Source organism: Rhipicephalus microplus, chromosome 3, assembly GCF_043290135.1.
Source record: "Rhipicephalus microplus isolate Deutch F79 chromosome 3, USDA_Rmic, whole genome shotgun sequence".
NCBI classification, from domain to species: domain Eukaryota; kingdom Metazoa; phylum Arthropoda; class Arachnida; order Ixodida; family Ixodidae; genus Rhipicephalus; species Rhipicephalus microplus.
Genome location: NC_134702.1, coordinates 129749984 through 129770473, shown reverse-complemented (window position 1 = coordinate 129770473; position 20490 = coordinate 129749984). Strand labels below are relative to the sequence as shown.

Below are 20490 nucleotides of genomic sequence, written 5' to 3'. Positions count from 1 at the left end.
CACCTACTCGTTGTCTCGCGTTCTACGCCTTATCACCTCTAAGTGTAGAGGTAATAAGATGATGCTCTGAAACGGGCGCACACGCCCATATGAGGCTCACGCTTCGTTTTACACGATAACCGCCAGATAGCGCTAATGTCTCACTTGTGACGTGACTTGATGCGCTGAGCCTACGAGGCCCTGAGCCTACCTTCGAGTAAGGGAAGTGGCAGCTTGGGCGAGGGAACGCCGATGGCGTGCCTGAAACAGACGGTGCCGTCGGCGAGCTACTGTGGCACCACTAGGGAGCACTTTGTGAAGCATGGCATCGGTGTGGCCAGTTAGTTCCTCCGAAGATGAGCGTGTGGCATGGCACTAGTGTATCGGCGTAATGGTACGCCGATACACTAGTGCACAGTAGCCAACCTGTCCCTCGAAGGCCCGCGAAAGGACAAGTCAGAAACTTAGCCGGTGACGATGGTGGCTGGCAAGTGGTGCTAATGATACGTTAGAAGAAAGTTATGTCACAAGGCAAGAAACTGAAGTTCAACGTGCGAGAAAACGAAGGCAACACGAGCCAGCCACAACTTTAAAGATGACACCCTTAGCCAGACGGAAACCATTCTCCCGGAAACAGCCACCGCTACCGAAGGAGGACTCGTTTTTCTAGTGGTGATTGGCCCGCATCAGGAACTACCACTGAGAAACTTTACAAACCCGCAACTCATTGATTCCATCATAACAGCCTGCTGGAGCCCTGTAAATGGGGACAACTTTCTTGTACACGTAAAGGCAAGGTCAAGCATCTTTATTCTCTCGACGTCGGTCAAAGTCACGTGGACCACATCCATCGCATAAACGAGCTATGCGTTCATGAAAGAAAGCATGCAGTTAATGCATACGTGGCGACTGGATAGGGAACAGACAAAGGGCTAATACACGGCCCTATGCCTCACACCTCTGCTGAAATGCTGCGAAAACCCAGAAATCTACACGCAAGGAGTCGATATACTAAGAGCACAAATGTTCGGCGATATTGAAACCACTGTCATTACCTCCTTCAGGCCAGTCATGCCACGATATGTATATTACATGGGTGGTGAGTTGCCGTGTAGCCCATAATAGGGCACTATTTCATACTGGTAAGCCTGCCGACAAACCTAGCACCACACAGACGTTTGCTCACAGCCTGATGTGCCAGTGTGTCCCGAATGTGGCATGCGAAAACCCCAGGCAAACCATGATTGCCTCCCAACCTGCACCTCTTGTGGGGAAGTACATTTAGCAGAAGAATAAGAAAGCAAAAGAAGACAAACTCCAAACACATTTCAGCATATCCGCAAAGACATCCAACATGAACCCTTGGAGAAACACAGCCAAACCATCACCACCTCGACCAAGGTGGCTCAACTCGGAGGACTCGGAGAAAGAAGACAAGGAATGGCCCTCACTGCACCCAGAAATTGAGGAAAAACAGAGAGGTTGGTTTCGATCACCACAAGCCATGAGGCCAAAGGTGTCCTAGGCTACATCACGCTCACAATCGCGACCAAGATTGAAAAGAAGAGACACAAATGAGGGCACCGCCAACTATAAAAACCCTACTCCTTACGGATCAATCTTGAGTCCAGGACTCCAGGAGAAACCACGGAAAACATCAGCCATACAAAGGTGGGCTGTGCGAGAAGAGCTTTAGTTGGACTCCCATAAGATACAATTCTGAGAATCAGAGAGTCTTGGCAGCAAATGAGATACTCAAACACACGCTAGACGAGATCATAGAAGAAATGGCTTCTTAAAGAGGGCAGAATAAACAAACGGTTAAAGTAGAACAACCGAAAGTCGGAAACGCGGAACAAAATCTTTGTTCTGAAAATCTGATAGAAGTGATGCTAATGCAGACTATGCAAAGTTTTCAGAAGCAGTTGCATAACAATTTTTCAAAAATTAAAAAAGGAAGTCAATGAGTCTGCCACTAATCAAAAACTACTAAACCGTTAGCTTGCTGAAGATAGTCCCAGCGCACCCACTCTTCGAAAAGCCAAATAAGGTGTTGTCTCTGACTCCATGTATGCAGGGAGGAATACAAGCCATGGCCACCAATAATGCTAAAATAAAGACGCCATTAAAATATGGCAATTGATTTGTGACGCTTTTCATAACAAAGCGGCGGTCTTACAGTGCTACGTCTGCACAGAGATTGTTATGCCAGATATTATAAGTCTACAAGAAATTGGCAAGTGCACTGTTAACTTGCGTGACAACTATACGCATTACAATTCGAGTTACCCGAAGATTACAATGCAAGTGATCAAAGGAATCGCGTCGAACGTTAGGTATGCCCCTGGCAGTCAGACACAACACCATATAGAGGAACTTCATCAAACAAAGCAAGGCCGGACCAAACCCCTCATAGTTATATCTATAGCACACCTAACAATTGAGGCACGGATTTCGCGCCAACAAATACCCACGCCATGGGACACCTCATAGGAAAGACAAACTAACCTTCGTGGACTACTTTAATGCACCACACATGAACAAGGGCTAAAAGAGATGCATCGAAAGGAAGATTACTTGTTCATGCCGTAGAAATACAGGCCGACAGCCGGAAACGCTTCCCTGCACTCCTACTACGACAGGAAATAGCGTAAGTGCTGATACGTGCCCAGACCTCGCCTTTTCTTTCAATTTACGAGCTGGGTACTGGCAGACCTTATATAAAAACATAGGAAGCGACCACCTTATCCTAACCTTCTCTACCACACTCCAAAACTCAAACGCAGACTTGGTTATGCGTCTATAACAGATTGTCCACTATATCGTGAATACCCATTCCCTTCAACTACGCCAGAAAGCCTAGAAGTATGGGCGCTGAGCCCTAAAGAGGCCATTGAAGCTTGTACCAGGAAAATTCTATTAACTACTAAAAACCCCGTAGTCGTCTCGCACCTGCTACAATCGTGGGAACGGAAACGAGTACTCTCTATAAATAGAAACAGCAAAGGCTGAACAGCAAATTGAGAATAAGCATTGCAGAACTACCACACCAGGCAAATACGCGCATACACTACAATATTGTAAAAAAGAGGAAGTACCCCGGCGCAGAGGCAGCAGCGGCTTTATTCAGAAAATTAGGAATATCGCTTAATACTCCAAATATTTTGTCTTTTGGGGCCATTTCATTGGGACATAGCGACAGGAACATCAGCGGGGCTCTCTGCGAATTCATATATAATACAAGAAGATTACCTTGCTGAGTCAGCCATCAGCTCTCGAATTTTACTAGTCACACTACCACTTATTATTTAGCTGATACACTGCAATGATTCAACTTTCAGGAGAATTTCATATAACAATTTCACCACAGATATTCAACAAATTCTATTATTCCTCCCCCCCTTTTTTTCTTTTTTTTAACATTGCGCCAAATTAATTTCACAGTCAAAACACAGTAATCATATTCCCCTAATCTAGAAAATCTATAGGTATTTACTTGCATTAACCACCAGCTTCTTGGCCAATCCCCCTTAGTGGGTGAGAGCCACAAAAGAAAGGAACAAGCAAGCAAGCAAGCAGCGGCTTGAGCTCGGAAATTGCGGCTGGTGCATCGCCTGCCAAGCCTTCCAAGCATCAACCTTTCTGCTCAATAAATCTCCTTTATAATTGGTGGAGCCGTGCCGGGTAGCGTCCCTTACACCTTCCCGCTACCATCCTGGAACTCCGTTCTCGACGGCTACCTTTTGCTATGCCGGACGCCGATCAGCAGACGCTTCCATCTCTTCCGGCCACCTGTCCAGGCAGTGTTCCTCAGCGGGAGCCTCAAATCTTCAGTGGAACAGATGACAACGACGTTGAAGATTGGCTTTCGACTTTCGAACGGGTGAGCGCTTTAAACAGATTGACGGACGCGGACAAGTTGACACGCGTGTCATTCTACCTCGCGGGTGTAGCCAGCCTTTGGCTTAGAAACCACGAGGCAGACGTCCGAACGTGGCCGCAATTTCCAACCTCGATTGTAGCAGTCTTCTATCGACCTGCCGTCCGAAAACTTTGTGCAGAGCAACGTTTACGCACACGCGCACAAGAAACGGGTGAAACCTTCACAAGTTACATAGAAGACGTCGTCGATTTGTGCAGACGCGTGAACGCCGCAATGACGGAAGCTGAAAAATGTAAGCACACCCTTAAAGGCACTGACAACGACGCTTTTCAAATGCTCTTGGCGAAAAGCCCGACCACTGTTAACGACGTAATTAGCCTCTGCCAAAGCTACGATGAATTGCGGAAGCAGCGAGCTCTGACAAGATGTCCACCTGCGCACTATTTGGCATCGCTGTCTAGTGTGATCAGTGGTCATGCCCAAGCGTCACTAATAGCCGAAATAAAAGCATTTGTCCGCGAAGAAGTCGCACGACTGCTTTCTTTGGTGCCTTTGACACCAGAACCTACCACAGCTTTACCATCGTCTCTACGTGGCGTCATTCAAGGAGAGGTCGCCGAGGCCTTACCAGCTGCTCGTGAGCCTAATCTTGTGGCTGCTCCTCTCCCTACGCCGTGGCTGCAGCCTTGCCAACTCGCAAGGCGCCTGCGCCTTCGTTCCAGCTTCGCGCGAGCTACTCCCCAGCTCCAGTTCACTGGACCAGCACTAACACCGCCAACCCGTGGCGCACCCTCGACAATCGCCTGATACGTTACGCTTGTCGATACCCCGGACACGTCGCAAGGTATTGCCGCCACCGAACGCATATCATTAATGAAAACCACCGTGAGCCTTTCTTCCCGCTTGACTCCAACGCGCGATACCGTTCCTCCACTCCAATGCCAGCCCGCTACCAGGACGACCACCGCCCTCGGTCGGGACGCCTTCCCTCGCCCTCTCCACGCCGCCGCTCGCCTTCTCCTATGCGTCGACGGCCCGCGCCTAACGAGGAGGAATACTATACGACGCAGTTCCTGAGGCAAGAACTGTGCAAGTTTCGGTTTGCCCAAGTCCTCATTTGTCACCTACCAATGTTATTGATGTGTTCGTCGAAAATATCCCTACTATCGCTCTTGTAGATACCGGTGCAGCTGTTTCTGTTATAGATGCCGGATTTTGCCGCTCAATTTGTAAGGTTACGACGCCTTTCTCCGGATTATCGCTTCGCATAGCCAGTGCTCAACCTGTTCAACCGACCGCAGTATGTACTGCCCGCGTGACGATTCAGGACGTTCTGTACACGATAGAGTTCATGGTTCTTTCATCGTGCTCCCATAATATTATCTTGGGATGGGACTTTTTGTCGCGTCATAACGCCGTAACTGACTGTGCTAGGGCTGAGGTTGAATTTCGCTCACTGGATGACCAAGCGTCCGTCGACACCCAGTCTGCCACTAAACTTGTCGTTAGCGATGACACCTACATCCCTCCATGCTCTTTTGCGTTCGTGCCAGTTTCATGCAGCTCCATATCCGACGGCACGGTCTTCTTCACACCATCTCCAATATTCGTCGCCCGAAGAGCCCTCCCCCTGCCTTTTGCTGCTCTCGACTTTGTAGAAGGCTCTACCACAATACCGATTTATAATCATGAGTCGTCGTCTTTATCCCTACTTTGTCGCGAGTGCCTTGGCCACGTCGAGACAATCAGTTCTTCAAGAATTAAATCCGTCCCCGATGAGGTGCCTTCTACCTCCGTCTGCGAACTGGCTGTCGTCTCACCGGCTGCCTGAACGTCGGCGAACATATTTCAACCATTCATCGCTGCAGATTTGACATCTTCGAAGCGTTCCCAACTACTCACCATTCTTGAGAGCTACCGCCATTCTTTCGACGTTGAACAAACATCTCTCGGCCATGCCTTAGCAGTAGAACACCACATCGACACTGGGTCCCACTCACCGCTGCGACAATGACCATATCGCGTGCCCGCTACAGAACGCCGCGTCATTGCTGACTAAGTAGACGACATGCTTCGCAGAGGCGTCATTCGAACTTCACAGAGCCCATGGGCGTCTCCGGTGGTCCTCGTCAATAAGAAAGACGGTTCTATTCGTTTCTGTGTTGATTTCCGGCGATTGAACAAGATCACGCTGAAGGATGTCTATCCACTACCACGCATTGACGATGCTTTGGACAGTTTACAGGGTGCCGAGTTCTTTTCCTCGTTAGACTTGCGGTCAGGCTACTGGCAGGTGCCTATGGCGGAGGCTGATCGCCTCAAAACCGCTTTTGTCACGCCAGACGGCTTATATGGATTCACCGTCATGCCCTTCGGATTTCGCAATGCACCTGCAACGTTCGAACGAACGATGGACAACATCCTGCGTGGACTAAAATGAAAGATGTGCTTGTGTTACCTCGATGATATCGTGGTCTTCGCCCCTAACTTTGACACACACTTACGTCGCCTTCAGCACGTCTTTACTTGCTTAACTAACGCCGGTTTGCAATTAAACCTAAAAAAAAGTCGATTTGCCATGTGTCAACAGAACATTTCGGGTCACGTTGTTTCCAAGGAAGGCACATCCTCGGATCCCGAGAAATTGCGAGCTGTTACGGCGTTTCCTAAACCTACCACCATCAAAAAACTTCGAAGTTTCATCGGCTTGTGTTCGTATTTCAGGCGATTCGTCCGAAACTTCGCGTCTATTATATCACCTCTCACGCAGCTTCTCAGCAACTGTAAAGAGCTCTTATCGTGGTCCCCTGCTTGTGACGAGGCTTTCAGCACCTTGCGACGGCTTCTAACGACGCCACCCATTCTACGCCGTTTCGATCCTGAAGCTCCGACTGAAATCCACACCAACGCCAGAGGTGTAGGCCTGGGTGCTGTGCTCGCACAGCGTAAACCGGAGCATCCGGAATACGTCGTGGCATACGCTAGTCGCACACTTACCAAGGCTGGAGCAACTACAGCGTCACAGAAAAGGAGTGCTTGGCCATTTTGTGGGCCTTCGGAAAGTTTCGCTCATATCTATACGGTCGTTCTTTTGACGTCATGACCGACCACCACGCGCTGTGCTGGCTTTCGACGTTAAAAGACCCATCTGGCCGCCTCGCTCGCTGGGCGTTGAAAATTCAAGATTATGACATACGCGCGGTTTATCGGTCAGGACGGAAGCATGCTGACACCGACGCCCTTTCCCGTTCCCCCCTATCCTAGAATGCCACAGCTGACTCCGCTTGCGATTCCACATTGTCATCGCTTGACTTTGACAACATTGCTATCGAACAACGCAATGGCCCGTGGACTGCTTCTCTCCTCAATAATCTCTCCGACACTTCTGAACTCCCAAAGATGCGAACGCTCTGGCGCCAAGTTCCACACTTCTCGATACGTGACACGCTTCTCTATCGATGCAACTACGCACCAGAGGAACGCAAGTGGCTGCTCGTCGTTCCACGAAGCCTGAGGTCACAGATTTGTTCCTCTTTCCACACTGACCCACAATGTGGCCACGCAGCAGTCTTCAAGACCTACGAAAGGCTTCGACATCGCCACTACTGGCGCGATATTCGTCCGCAACTTCGTCCGCTCTTGTGCCGAATGTCAGCGCCGAAAATCTCCACCACACGCCTCCGCCGGTGAACTGCAGCCTTTACCATGCCCTTCCCGATCCTTCGAACGGGATGGAATAGATATTTATGGGCCACTTCCATTGACTCCGACTGGCAACAGGTGGATAATAGTTGCCATCGACCACCTAGCGCGCTATGCTGAGACCGCTGCTCTTCAAACGGCTACAGCACGGGACGTTGCCACTTTCCTACTGCGTCATTTTTTGTTGCGTCATGGAGGCCCTCAAGAACTGCTCAGTGACCGCGGCCGCGCCTTCTTGTCCGAGGTCATTGAACATTTGCTCGCTGAGTGTGCTATTGTACATCGCACATGTACTGCTTACCACCCTCAAACCAATGGGGCTACCGAGCGCTTTAATCGTACTCTCGGGGACATGCTATCTATGTATGTGATGCCTGATCACTCTAACTGGGACTTAGTCCTCCCATTCATTACATACGCCTATAATACGGCAACGCAAGCGACAACAGGCTTCTCCCTTTTTTACCTCCTCTACGGCCGTCACCCCTCCCACACCATTGACACCATTCTGCCCTATCGACCAGACACGTCCGAGTGCCTACCGATCTTGGACGCCGCCAGACACGCAGAAGAATGCCGCCAGTTAGCTCGTCGCTTCACCTACGATGACCAAAACAGGCAAAAACCAATTCATGATGCCCAGACCTCAACTCCCGTTTTTTCTTCCGGCTGCTCTTGTGTGGCTGTCAGTGCCGCATCGCACACCTGGGCTCTCTTCCAAACTTTGCCAAAGTACGATGGGCCATATCGTATTCTCGAACAAACTTCGCCAGTAAACTACATCATTGAGCTTTTTACGCCACCATCAGACTTCCGACGTCGCAACCGCGAGGTTGTACACGTCCAGAAGTTCAAGCAGTACCACGGCTCAACGCCGCGTGCACAGGACTAGGTCGCCAGGAAGGCTCATTTTTTTCTTCGTGGGGCCATTGTAAAGAAGAGGAAGTACTCCGGCGCAGAGGCAGCAGCATCAAGCGTGCAGCAGCGGCTCGAGCTCGGAAATTGGGCTGGTGCATCGCCTTCCAAGCCTTCAAAGCATCAACCTTTCTGCTCAATAAATCTCCTTTATAATATGAAAACAGCGCCTAATTTACTCATTCTTTAAGGGGAGCCCTATCAACAGTGAGCACCTGGGCCACGCTGAGAAGTATTTTTGATCCCAAAAATACAAAGACTGCAACCACGTGAGCCCTTAGAACACTAACGGGCACCAACTAAGGCGACAACGCCAAGTTGCTGCAGGATCTTAGGGAGGATAGATAGGAACAAAATATGCGCAGTATGTTACACGCGCTTGTATAGGCACATAAAATGACACGTTCGAGGACCTTTTAACCTAACCAGAGCTTTTCACAGCTACACAAGTTTTCAAGAAACATTCAGCACCCGCAGAAAGTGGTTTAATCAGATACTTCACAATTTAAGCAACTAGCAGCTTGAGCGCTTAGTCGAAACCTTCAACGAGCAGGTCTGGGAGACTCAGCGTCTTCTACAAAAAGTTAAAAGATGCCACAATCATAATTATTTCAGAAGCCGGAAAACCTCTCAGTGTGCCAAACTGAAGTACGATATCCCTCAGATCCTGCCTAGGGAAACTTTCTGAAAAAGTAATTCATACGAGGCTCACAAAGTTCACAATAATTCACACGAAGCTCCGAAGATCACAGTCTCCTATCAGTCCAAATGTACGACTTTAGGAGACTTCTATCCACTCAGGGCATCTTTCTTCGACCTAAGACGGAGGTACTAAGCAATATTCCTACAGGTGGAGAACACATAGTGTTAGCGCTAGATTTTAAAAGTGCTTTTGACACTATGTCACACACACTTATATTCGCAGAACTAGAGAAGCTAGAACGTGAATAGAAAGTGTACGATTGCATACGTATTTCCTCAAAGAAAAAAATCACGAGAGGAAGAGAACACATCAGGTAAGAGGAATTCGATATTGCAGGTAAGGGTATACACCTCAAAAGACTATCTTATCTACTTTTTTATTTGGTTTAGGCATAAACAGGCTAGCTAGGAGACTATAGCAAATTCCTGGCATAAACGTTTCTCTATATATAAACGATATAATTATGTGGGTGACAAAAGACTCTCTAGGGTACAAAGAGCAAGTCTTGCAAGGAGCAATAGAAGCAGTTGAGGAGTTCGCGGTACAAAGTGCACTGTCTTGCGCACCAAGCAGCAAACAAATCTGAATAGATAAGGTCACATGGCCGTAACCATGGAGAAGACCGAAGGGCTTGTCTTTGGCTTGGCAACATGGAACTCCCGGAAAAACTAAGACGCTGAGTGCAAGGTCTACGGCTATAAGAAATTAGCAGATTCAATTTCACTATTAAAGCACTGAAAGGGCTCAACAAGCAGATATCTTGCATGATAAACAGAGTGGCGAAAAAAGAGGTCTAACGGAGACAGGGGTCATCCGCCCAGTACACGCGTTCGTTTTTTGGTAGGGTAACATATGGCCTGCCGTATCGAGAGCTCAGCCTTGCCGAAACCAAAGAAGTAGTTGTTATCATACGGATGACGTAAAAACTGTTCTGGGACTCGCACTTGGCACACTCACTGAAAGACTACAAGCTCTAAGGCCCGTATTCACAAACGCTCCTTCACTCAAGGGCTCCCCTCGACTTGACGAAGTCAAGGTGGAGCGTGCTCCTCCACTCAAGGGGCCGCAGCGTTTCATGAACGCTCCTCCACACTTCCTTCGCCAAGGGAGGCCTTGGAAATGCTCCCTTCACATGAGTGATCTGCATGCGCCGAGAAAAGCGCCTGATAACGAGAGTATTCGCAATTGTGGTTAAGAATTGCCTATCTATGTACATTAAGAGAACGCCTTTTCTAGTTATTCTTTTTTCTAAATTGAAATTACAGCAAAATACGTGCATTTAGAGTGGTAGTGTTGTTTCCCTAAGCCTTGTGCTGATAGAGTTAGCGAAACCCTCCTTCACGTCTGGGAATAGTTGAACCCAGGCAGCTGAACGAACAGCTGATGGCATTTCGTCTGCTGCTGAACGTGTCTACCTGCTTAGTTTATTTTGTCTTGTATGCGTTTATTAATCGCAGTTTATATTTACGGTAGTGTTTGCGTGTGTGTCGTTTGAGAGCCTACTTTCGCCGGGGTGACTAACGAACTACGTGAGTGATGACAGGAAGCGCAATAGATGGTTTGTTGCTTTGTTTACTTTCGCTTTACTGAGAGCCTTCTGATCACTAATGTAGCCACCGAATGTATAACGCGGTGGAATGAGTATTTTTTACTATATATCACAGTATGTTGGCGTGCTTTTAGCATTCACCACCGCATTAAGTATAAGGATTACTCGTACGTAAATTCGTTCTCGCTACGGGAGTATGTGCACAGTTTCTAATTTCAAGGGCCTATGCAATGTTTATTTTTCTCATTTACTGCGAATTTCACCGTGGCGCTTTCGTAGTTGTTCCTCTGCGTATAATAGGAAATTTGAAAGACATTGCTCGCAACTGATATTTAAGGTTATACCAGGGTAGCGTTAAAAACTAGGCATGTTATACTCGTAGCTGAGCGTTCGAATTAGACTGCTACGCAAGTTAAGAAAAACGATCGTGTGCCTTCCTTTCACTATTGGCGAAAAATACATTTTAAAGTTGTTTTCTTCATTTAGTAACATATATAGTCGGTTAACAGGGACTGGTGTGTGTTTGTGTGTGTGTGTGTGTGTGTGTGTGTCAACTTTAACATTTTAAACTTCTAAGGAGTAAGTTATTGTTTTTGCATTGTTTTTTTGTTTGCCCTGCATTTGTGGATGCGTCTAATTTGACAGATTCGCATAGAAGTAACCTATAAATTTGTGTAGCTTCCGTCTCCAAGTTCACACAGCGGCAACGTCTTAAATTTTTTTCCCGTCTCCTTCATCTGCATGCTAAGAAGCACAATCGTTAGTGCATGAATGACCTTCGCACTAATGTTTTCGATTTTATTTGCAATATAACTAGTGGAAATACCTGTTGAAAAGGATCGTGGTGTCTGTGCTGCATTCCAAAGCCCCGGCACAACATAAATTATAGGGGATGTTTTATTTTTTTTGGAAATCATAAAATTGAAGCCACGTCTGACTTTTGGCGCTGTTCTGTTTTAAAAACTATCCTGTGGGTTCTCTAAACCTTCGAGAAAGTGTTGTCAAGATCAGCGTATATTATTCTGCTGATTTATTGAAGACCAGTGCAACAAAGCGGTGAAAAATGCTCAAGAGTATTGCAGTCATCGCGGATACATCTGGTCAGAACCCGGTAAATAAAATATCCGCTATTGCTGCATCATTAGCAAGTCTACCAGTTAGAACCACGCCATCTCAGTTCCGTGGAAGAGGAGTGGTGCTGCTTTATATAAAACAAGTTTAATTTTCCTAGAACTGCTTTCCTGTAGAATCGGAGAAGTGGTTTTCGCAGTCCTGTCTCATCATGAAAAGACAAACATGACGATAATTATGTATTAATAAATGAACAAAACAGAAGTTGTGGATGGCAAATGGACCTTTATTACATGTGGCTGATGAGGAGCAACGTGGAAAACATAACAATACAAATGAAAAGTGTTCATCAATCAAACATATGCAACCTACACACTGTAAAGATAAAGTACGAGCTCGGAGGACATCATAAGTAAGATTAAGGAAGTTGACACCATAGGGCGCCTAATGCGGTGTAGCTGCACGCATTCACTGCTGTTTTTATGCTTTTGTATACAGTCGTGCAAACTCTGCAATGCATTGATAACACGTCAGATTCTAGGAGGCCTTTTCTCTGTGTTCTTCTGTCGGGAGCTGGTCCCCTGCACAAAAGAGGCAAGAAATAATATTAGAAAAACGTAATGCATTGGATACAAAAGCCGCATTTTTCTTCAATTCTAGCTGTGCACACATTCATTAGTATGTCTCGCGTTCAAGAACAGACATGGTTGAAGTATTGAGCTTTGACTATTTTGACACATGTTTGGCTCAGGCACTTGGGCAGCTGACCAGGCATATGGGTATATAATTTCATTATCTAATTGCACAAATCGGTGCCATAGCCAACAATTCTTCTTCGAGGGCTAGGAATGGGGTTAAATTAAAAAAACAATCTCATTATGTATCTGCTGTATTTATATTTCAAATGTTTGCGTTTTCATACCACACTCGACGCACTTTTGCGTACATGTAGGTTTCACAGAGCATGATCATCTGCTTGATCCCCTAAATGTGAACTTGGTTGTTCATTGGTATTGTGAGCTGCATAGACACTGTATAAAGAAGCTATGTTTCACGCGTAGTAGCTACAGCAGCATACTAATTGCGCCCAATGTATTGTGTTGTGCTTTTCTTAAACTGTCTTTATTAGTAATCTGACAGAAGCAGAAAAAAAACACAGAACTTACCTTCTCATTGGTACAGATGGTCGTCTAACGGAGGTGTGCTTCGTCGTAAATTTCGGCTAGGGCAGCAAAGGTTCACCGGAGAGGAAGCCACTCTAAAGTACGGTGAACCCAGCGCATCAAAAGTTTGCTATGCCACTTGCTTGTCAAGCTTTCGCACCACGCTTGAACTGATGCGGTGTGCGAGCTTCATCAAAACACTTCAAAGCACTGGAATCCGCAGTAAGTCATGGAGCACTCGCACGAAGAGTATACGCACATCCGAAGGCAGGTAATCCACTCGCTCATGCACGGAACGCAATACAGCACGGCACTGGTGAGTGCTCCTTTTGACACCACGCCCGCTTGTCCCGGCGCCACAGTAGCCGTTGCTGAACCGTTCGAAGACAGCTCCGTAGTAAACGCGCACCGTCATTGTCGAAAGAACGCAGCGGTGGCAGCCTACTTAATCGAGAAACGCCGTCAAAGTGAGACGGGCGCCGCCATGGACGCGATGCTGGCGCAAATATTTCACTCGAGGGACGATTCAAGGTAGCTCGATCGCTTCCTTGACAATCTCGAGGAAACGCTCAAGATTTTTTCAAGTGAAGGAAGCGTTTCAAGTGAAGGGCGGTTTGTGAATGGGAAAACGCCACTTAAGGAGCGTTTCGAGTGAAGGGTCGAGTAGAGGAGCGTTTGTGAATACGGGCCTCAGACTTTATGACAGTTTTGAGGAGCTCAGCGCAGCGACTATGCCAGGGCAAAGAGAGAGCCCTGACCACTCGAAGGCCAGAGGCGGGTTCTTGCGCATTTACTTTTTCCTATTTGATCAACTTATTGCGAGGAGGATCTCGTTTTCGTAGCCGAGGCAATATGAGAGGTGACAGTTACTCCCATTCCGAAGAACATGCGTTCATGCCGCAAGGCGCACAGCCAAAGTTAGACAAGGATTTTGAAGTTTTGCTGGACACCATGACGTGCTTTACACATCAATCGCAAACTCCGATCATGGTCACGTTCTACCGTCAGTAAGTACTCCCAACAATCCAATATAATTATTCCGGCTTCAGTGCGAACCCCTTGTACGAGCATCGCTAAAACAACTGGCATAGCATTAGAAATTAAAAAGCAAGACGCAAGCGGGCAATCAGAAGCAGCCTTGAAAGACTCGTAAGCGGCTTGCTGAATGTTCATAAACGGTCGCCTACCACGCCTAACACATGGGGTACTAGGCGAAGTACTCAACGGATTCCAAACAATCATCACATAGTGTCCGGGACACTCGGGGATTCCAGGAAACGAACGGGCGCATAACCACGCTCCCGAAACAGCGACCCGAGCTGACGACGCTCCGACTAAAATACCAAATGACAACAATCCGCATGAAATTCTGGAGCACAAGCGTCGCGAAAGACAAATATACGCGTCTCGGCATCCGTGGCTTGAATAAGGAGACGCTCGAAGATGCAGAAAAATAAACATCCATCCGCATTTGAGACTGTGGCACGCACTGTGGCCAGTGATGTACGCCGCTCATTGCCCATGGTGTGTAGGGCGGTCATCTCTTCCATGCATTATGTGGGAATGCATGTCGAGGCCACAAAACATAAACTGTGCGTGTACATACCTTACTAAGGGAACCCGGGGAGGCCGCTCCTGCTCGAGCCGACTTAAAGACCTTGAAGGGTCTTTTAGATCAGGCTGAGCGTACAGTAATGACCACTGGAGTCATTGACTAGGGGCTCACCCTCACGGCTCCCTTGTCTCTCTTGTTTACTTTTTTTAAGTATTTAAATTATCATCCGGTGACAAAACGCTTGCATGGTTTCACGCGGCTAACAGCGCCAAGTTACATGTAGGTGATGTTGCACCTCAGTGGTTTACTGAATTTGTCGTGGTTTATCTGATGTAGTTGTAATGTGTGTACGTCATACTGCAGCATCAACACTGTATATTAAATGTAAGCTTGTATCACGCATCTGATGACAATACATAAAACTATGGAATAAGAATTGAAAGCAACGAATGAAGCACAAAAGAGAAGGTCTGTCTGTTGCCTGTAAAAGAACAGAAAAATACACCCTTTTCAAAGTAGGACAAGGGTTGCTGGTGATATACCAGTACTACCTCAACAAGGAACTACTTATCGATGATATTGGGAAAGAAAGTACACCCGACGATAATAGCTCGCTTCGAATGCAATTAAGTTACTTCATATCCCTTAGACTGTTCTCAAGGAAATCACAATTATCGTTGCGCTGTGTTATATCAATATTTGCAGGAAGGTTACCGGACGTACCTGTGGACCGGCTTTTCCCGTCTTGGATTAGGGCTCTGAGACTCGACACACATATGAAGTGGCTTGATCAGAAGACGACTCGATATGATCCTGCAGTGGTCAACGCTTTCTACTCCAACGAGCACAATGTCGTCGTCCTACCGTCTGCCATCCTGTCGCGCCCCTTCTTCTTTTCTCCAGATACGCGTCCTCTCAATTATGGGGGCGTTGGTGCGGTAAGAATCGCTTCCAATGAGACACCGATGATTACATTGCAAAGAATGCACGCCGTAGTGTGTTAGCTGCTGCTGCATGAAAGCCCGTGCTTCAGCGAGAAAAAGTGCAGCACAAGTAGCGACCAATCGGGGACAGATGGCGTATTGTGTTGCAATCATTCTCCCTCTCTTCCTCTGCGCTGTAAATCTAAGCAACAAATATCGTAGCCTCGTATCAAAGCATACCCCTTTAGAGGAAGGTACATTTTAAAACGCGAGCTGCAATGAAAGACGCGCTTGGGACACACTGGTAAACACTTTTTTACTCTTTTAGGTATCAGTATAGCATCTCTGAAATTCATTTGCTCACGAAGATTGGAATAAATACAACTCAGTGGCCACACCTTCTGAGCATTACCATAGTGTCAAAATATTATAGTATAGTATAGTATAGTATAGTATAGTATAGTATAGTATAGTATAGTATAGTATAGCCATTTCGCCTATAATACTATAGTATTAGACATGTCGCCTATAAAGCATGGTTATTATTAGGCTTGCTGAGAGTCTAACTATAGCACATGTATATACACGGTTTATAGGTTATTTTTGTCGCAACCAAAGGCACTGAACCTTTCAATGATACTCGCCCAAAAATAGTGCGGAGCTTTAGAAGACCACCTAGAGTACAACGACCAAAAATTTAGAAGTGTGTACTTATTTCGCGTTTGCGCATGGTAGAGAATTTTGTCTTTAGTAGTGTGATGTCAGTCACGTGCGGTGCCATACCGCAAGATGTTTATATATTCCTTTGATTGATTTATTTAGTATCGCTGGCCCAAGTCGAGATTCCAGGCATGGCTATTTTGAACTGATTTGGCCACTCTTTAGGGTCGGGGTTATAGAAGAAACGTCTGTGATACTTTGCTTTTGCTCGCTATGTTTTCGTTTCCTTGAATGAAGCCAAATGATCTATATCTGGTGATATCACTGCCACTGTTCTTCAAAATTACGTGTTAAATCACGATAGCGAAAAGTTGTTTTGAGCTCGAAAAACGAATTTGTCACTTGAGCTACACGGAGAGTGAACCTTATGCGAAGAGCGTAGGCCCAATACGTGTCATGTATTTAGTAGAATGTTCACGTCCAATTTTCTCCATGACGTTTGGAAGTGCAGTAGTAATCTCATTATCATATTGACCAGAAGTTTTTCCTATTGTCGCTGAGTCAGGTTTATTTCTGATTATTGTACACCTCACATCGTGTCTTTTTTTTACTTCACCTACTTAATTATTACTCAGTAATAGGTATGGTGATATGGAGCGTTTAACGTTTCAAAGCCACCATTTATTATCAGAGACATCATAGTAAAGGGCTTCAGAAATTTCGACCACCTGGCGTTCTTTTACGTGCACCCAAATCTGAGCACACGGGTGAACAGCACTTTTGCGTTCATTGAAAATGCAGCCACCACAACCGGAATTAGATCACGCGACCTGTGGGTCAGTAGCCGAGTACGTATAGCCACCAGACGACCACGGCGGGCCCAGTAATAGGCATTTGATGTCATCTCTAACCAAAGTCCTTCATCAAACAATATTGATTCTCTATTATTCTATACTCTATTAAAATATACTCTATTGTTGGGTATATTTTTACACTGTCTAAATACTGGCCGAAATGTATCTTGCTCCACAGTCTGGTTGCTGGGATAAAAAAACAAAAGCGCAATAAATGCATGTTTTGAGATGACAGCCTTTAAAGCGAAAGAAGTGCTTGATTACAAAAGTAGAACGAAATAACGGCACACCGGGGAACGCTTTCAGTAGGCAATAGCAAAATACTTTTTCCCAGTATTGTTTTTTTTTCTTTTTGTAAGGAGACGTACGTCTTGCCTGGCAATTATCATTTTTGGGCATCTGTGCAGCCAAATATCAGTGAGGTAAACTGTCAACGCAGGAGAATGAAGTGTAGGTCGTGCATTGTGTACCGGCCTGTTCAAATTCTTTAAGCGTTTAGCATGCTGACCCAAGATTTACTGATACCACTGAAAGTGAGCATAAAATCAATAGTGGATATTTTCGATGTTTTGTGTCTCAACAAAACAGTTTTTGGAACGAACTGTCTAATTAAATTATATAACGGTTCCCTGGGGTTCCGAGTTTTCTTCTGAAGGCTATCAGCATGTAATTTGGGATTAGCTGGCTGCTGATAAATTGGCTTCGCTTCATGAAGAACAGATGTCAGAGGTGTTCCTTATGAGCGTGTACTTCACATTCAATTGGGCTTCTCTGAGCTTCTAACAGGTGTCAGCGTCTTCAGAGAAAATGGCTTTGCAGGAATTGATGACCGTCAATGGCATGTGAAATCGGGGACCAGGCGCCATTCTCTTGTCCTCCAAGCTGCCTAAATTTCTTGTGAAGGTCAAACCGTAATAATTTTGGAGCTTTATCAATGATGGAATCTATAAGATGTCCCTGTCCCGATTTCGATTTCGCGCCAGAAAGCTTGATGGCTCTGTTTTCTTTTTGGGCACGTTCAGATTGATAAACAAGACATATTCTCTTTTGAATGTGCCCAGTGTGCTCACTCTTACAATTGGCAACCCCTCCACTCTGCTTTGGTGCATTAAATGCGAGAAATTACTTGCTGCGCAGAGTATGGGCGTGTCGCATGTCACCACACAGTTTTTAATTACGCCAAAATGCTGCAGATCTAATATTCCACAAAAAACTATATTTTTGATAGATATTCCTTACCTTGTCTCTTAATGAAAACAATTACTCAGTATCTCAAGCAAAGATACAGGTCAATGATCAGGATCAAAATGAATGCATGAAATTTGCACGTTTATTGTTATAGCCTGGCGCACGAAAACAAAAGGCTTCAAAGTACGTGGGTGTGACTACGGCAAAACTATCTCATGAAGATCCATGTAAACCTAAACGCTACTTAAAATCGTAATAGGAAGTGAATTACCAGAACAAAGAAAAGTGCTCCTGAACATGCGTGCTCTGTACGTATCGATACCTCAACTTGGACAACAGACCAGAGTCGAATTCTGTTGTGTTCCAACATTGTGTTCACACAATGTTGGAATCGGGTGGATTACAGTGAAAGTGGCTGCCGGTGTCTGTCTTGAATTATATGACGAGTCGGCGTCCAGTTTTGGTCTTCTGTCCTATATTTATCCAATGTGTTGTGCCTGATCGTCGGTTTGGATACCACAAATCTGATGCATACCTTGATGTCGATCAGGATAAAAAATCACAAAAAAGTGTCCATGTTCTTGCTACCTCGTGACATTAGACAGTTGTAGTATACAGGGCTTAGCGGGATAGCGGGCTTACTGTGATTGCAGGATCGAAGTGCGCATGCGAAGACAAAAAACAATATTCGTGCGACTTACCATACGTGCGCTTTATTTTTTTCAGATTTATTGCTACCATGTGAGCATAGTGCACGTAGTGTACGTAAACATGCGGCACTTTTAGACGCACGCGCGGAAGTGATTTTGGTGTAGTTACTTCGTAGCAAATTACTGTTTCAAATGGCTTTGCTTGCCTTCAGTTAAGTTCGATGACCGAGTATTACGAGTAAGGTAGCGTAATTTATAAGGTAGCTTCTTATTCCGAACGTCAATAGGCTGAACTAGAACGTTGTAAGTATATCGACGACATAAAAGTCTGCGCGTTTGGTGCGTGGGTAATATTTATTTACTTTTATTATTACTGAAATAAACATTTAACGATTGTTAGCACGGCGACACAGGCAAATATTCTCAATTGCTTTCCCTTTTCACTGTTATTTACCTCATCAAGCATCGGATAGGTGATACTGCCATCCCAGTACGGGCACGTGAACCACGTAAACGCTGTCCACTAAACTATAAGAAGGCGTCTGCAAGTAACGTTCTCTGCTCGGTAACGCTATTGCCTTATCCCCAGCTGTCATGCTAACGGTAAACTATGCTTCATAAATAGAGGGAAAAGTGGAACAGGCATACCTCAGCAAGAAAGGCGTGGTTCCACATGTGGCTCCCCAAATATGTGTGTCCGCCCGCGAGAAGCACCTCGCTGAGAACGACAATGGCAGCATGGAGCAGTGGCCAGTGTAAGAAGCGTTGCTGGAACATCACAGTGCGACCTTCGAAAACCTTTGCTGGATGCTGTGCCCAGTATATTTGACGGTCTCCATATATAATTTTCTGGCGCATTTTCTGGTGCATATCTAATTTTCTAGGTCCAGGGCTCATTTGCCTACAGCGAAAAAGAAAACATAGACACTAGGTAATGCTCTGTTCATGTGTGTATCGAACCAAAACACCCGATGAAAGTAATTTTTTTAGATGTGGGTGCTGGTGTAATAGGATTTCAGTTTGAAGTGGTAGTAATCAATTTGTAACCGTCGTTCAAAGCAGGTCTCGTTCTGACACACTTGATAGATGATAGATGACACTTGATAAAGACAGAGGTGTTTCCGAAGGCAGAGAATAACGAAAAAGTGGTTTAAAGAAAGTGGGTACTGAAGTGCAAAATAAACCCACAGGCTTCATCAGGCATTTACCTAAAGAAAGCAAAGAGTCTAAAGTAATCTTTTTTTTTCGTCGATGTATTCAGCCCCTCTTCCCGACCTCCTCAGCAAAACTGCCTGCAAGTAAGATGGCTTTGCATTACGGTTGGAATTGAGCGCGATGCAAGCCCCTCGAATGTTTTTGCACTGCCTCTTAGATCGGCCCAACAGTCACAGAGGCAATGCAATAATACCATTTTATGTGATGCCATAATCACGTGAGTTCAGTATTTTTTTCTAAACTTTAGTTTACTAATAAATTTCCCAAATCTCTTTTCGAGTAGAAAGATGGAGGCGGCAATGTTTTATGCCTGTGTGCTCAGATTTGGGTGCACGTTAAAGAACCCCGGGTAGACGAAATTTCCGGAGCACTTCCTTCACTACGGCGTCTCTCATAATCATATGACGGTTTGGGACGTAAAACCCCACATATCAATCAATCAATCCATTCGAGTGGTGGAAGGATAGTGTGGAAGCCTGC

The 20490-nt window shown here is 45.8% G+C and overlaps 1 protein-coding gene across 1 annotated transcript in view; it reads left to right on the top strand.

Annotated features, from left to right (window-relative positions):
* The first annotated feature begins 1333 nt into the window (after positions 1-1333).
* LOC142802954 (uncharacterized) overlaps positions 1334-20490 on the top strand; it is a 52068-nt gene continuing 32911 nt past the window's right edge. Inside the window, exons 1-2 of the mRNA XM_075888038.1 lie at positions 1334-1460; positions 15226-15458. Of these exons, the coding sequence (XP_075744153.1) occupies positions 1334-1460; positions 15226-15458 (360 nt within the window). The remainder of the gene's footprint in view (positions 1461-15225; positions 15459-20490) is intronic.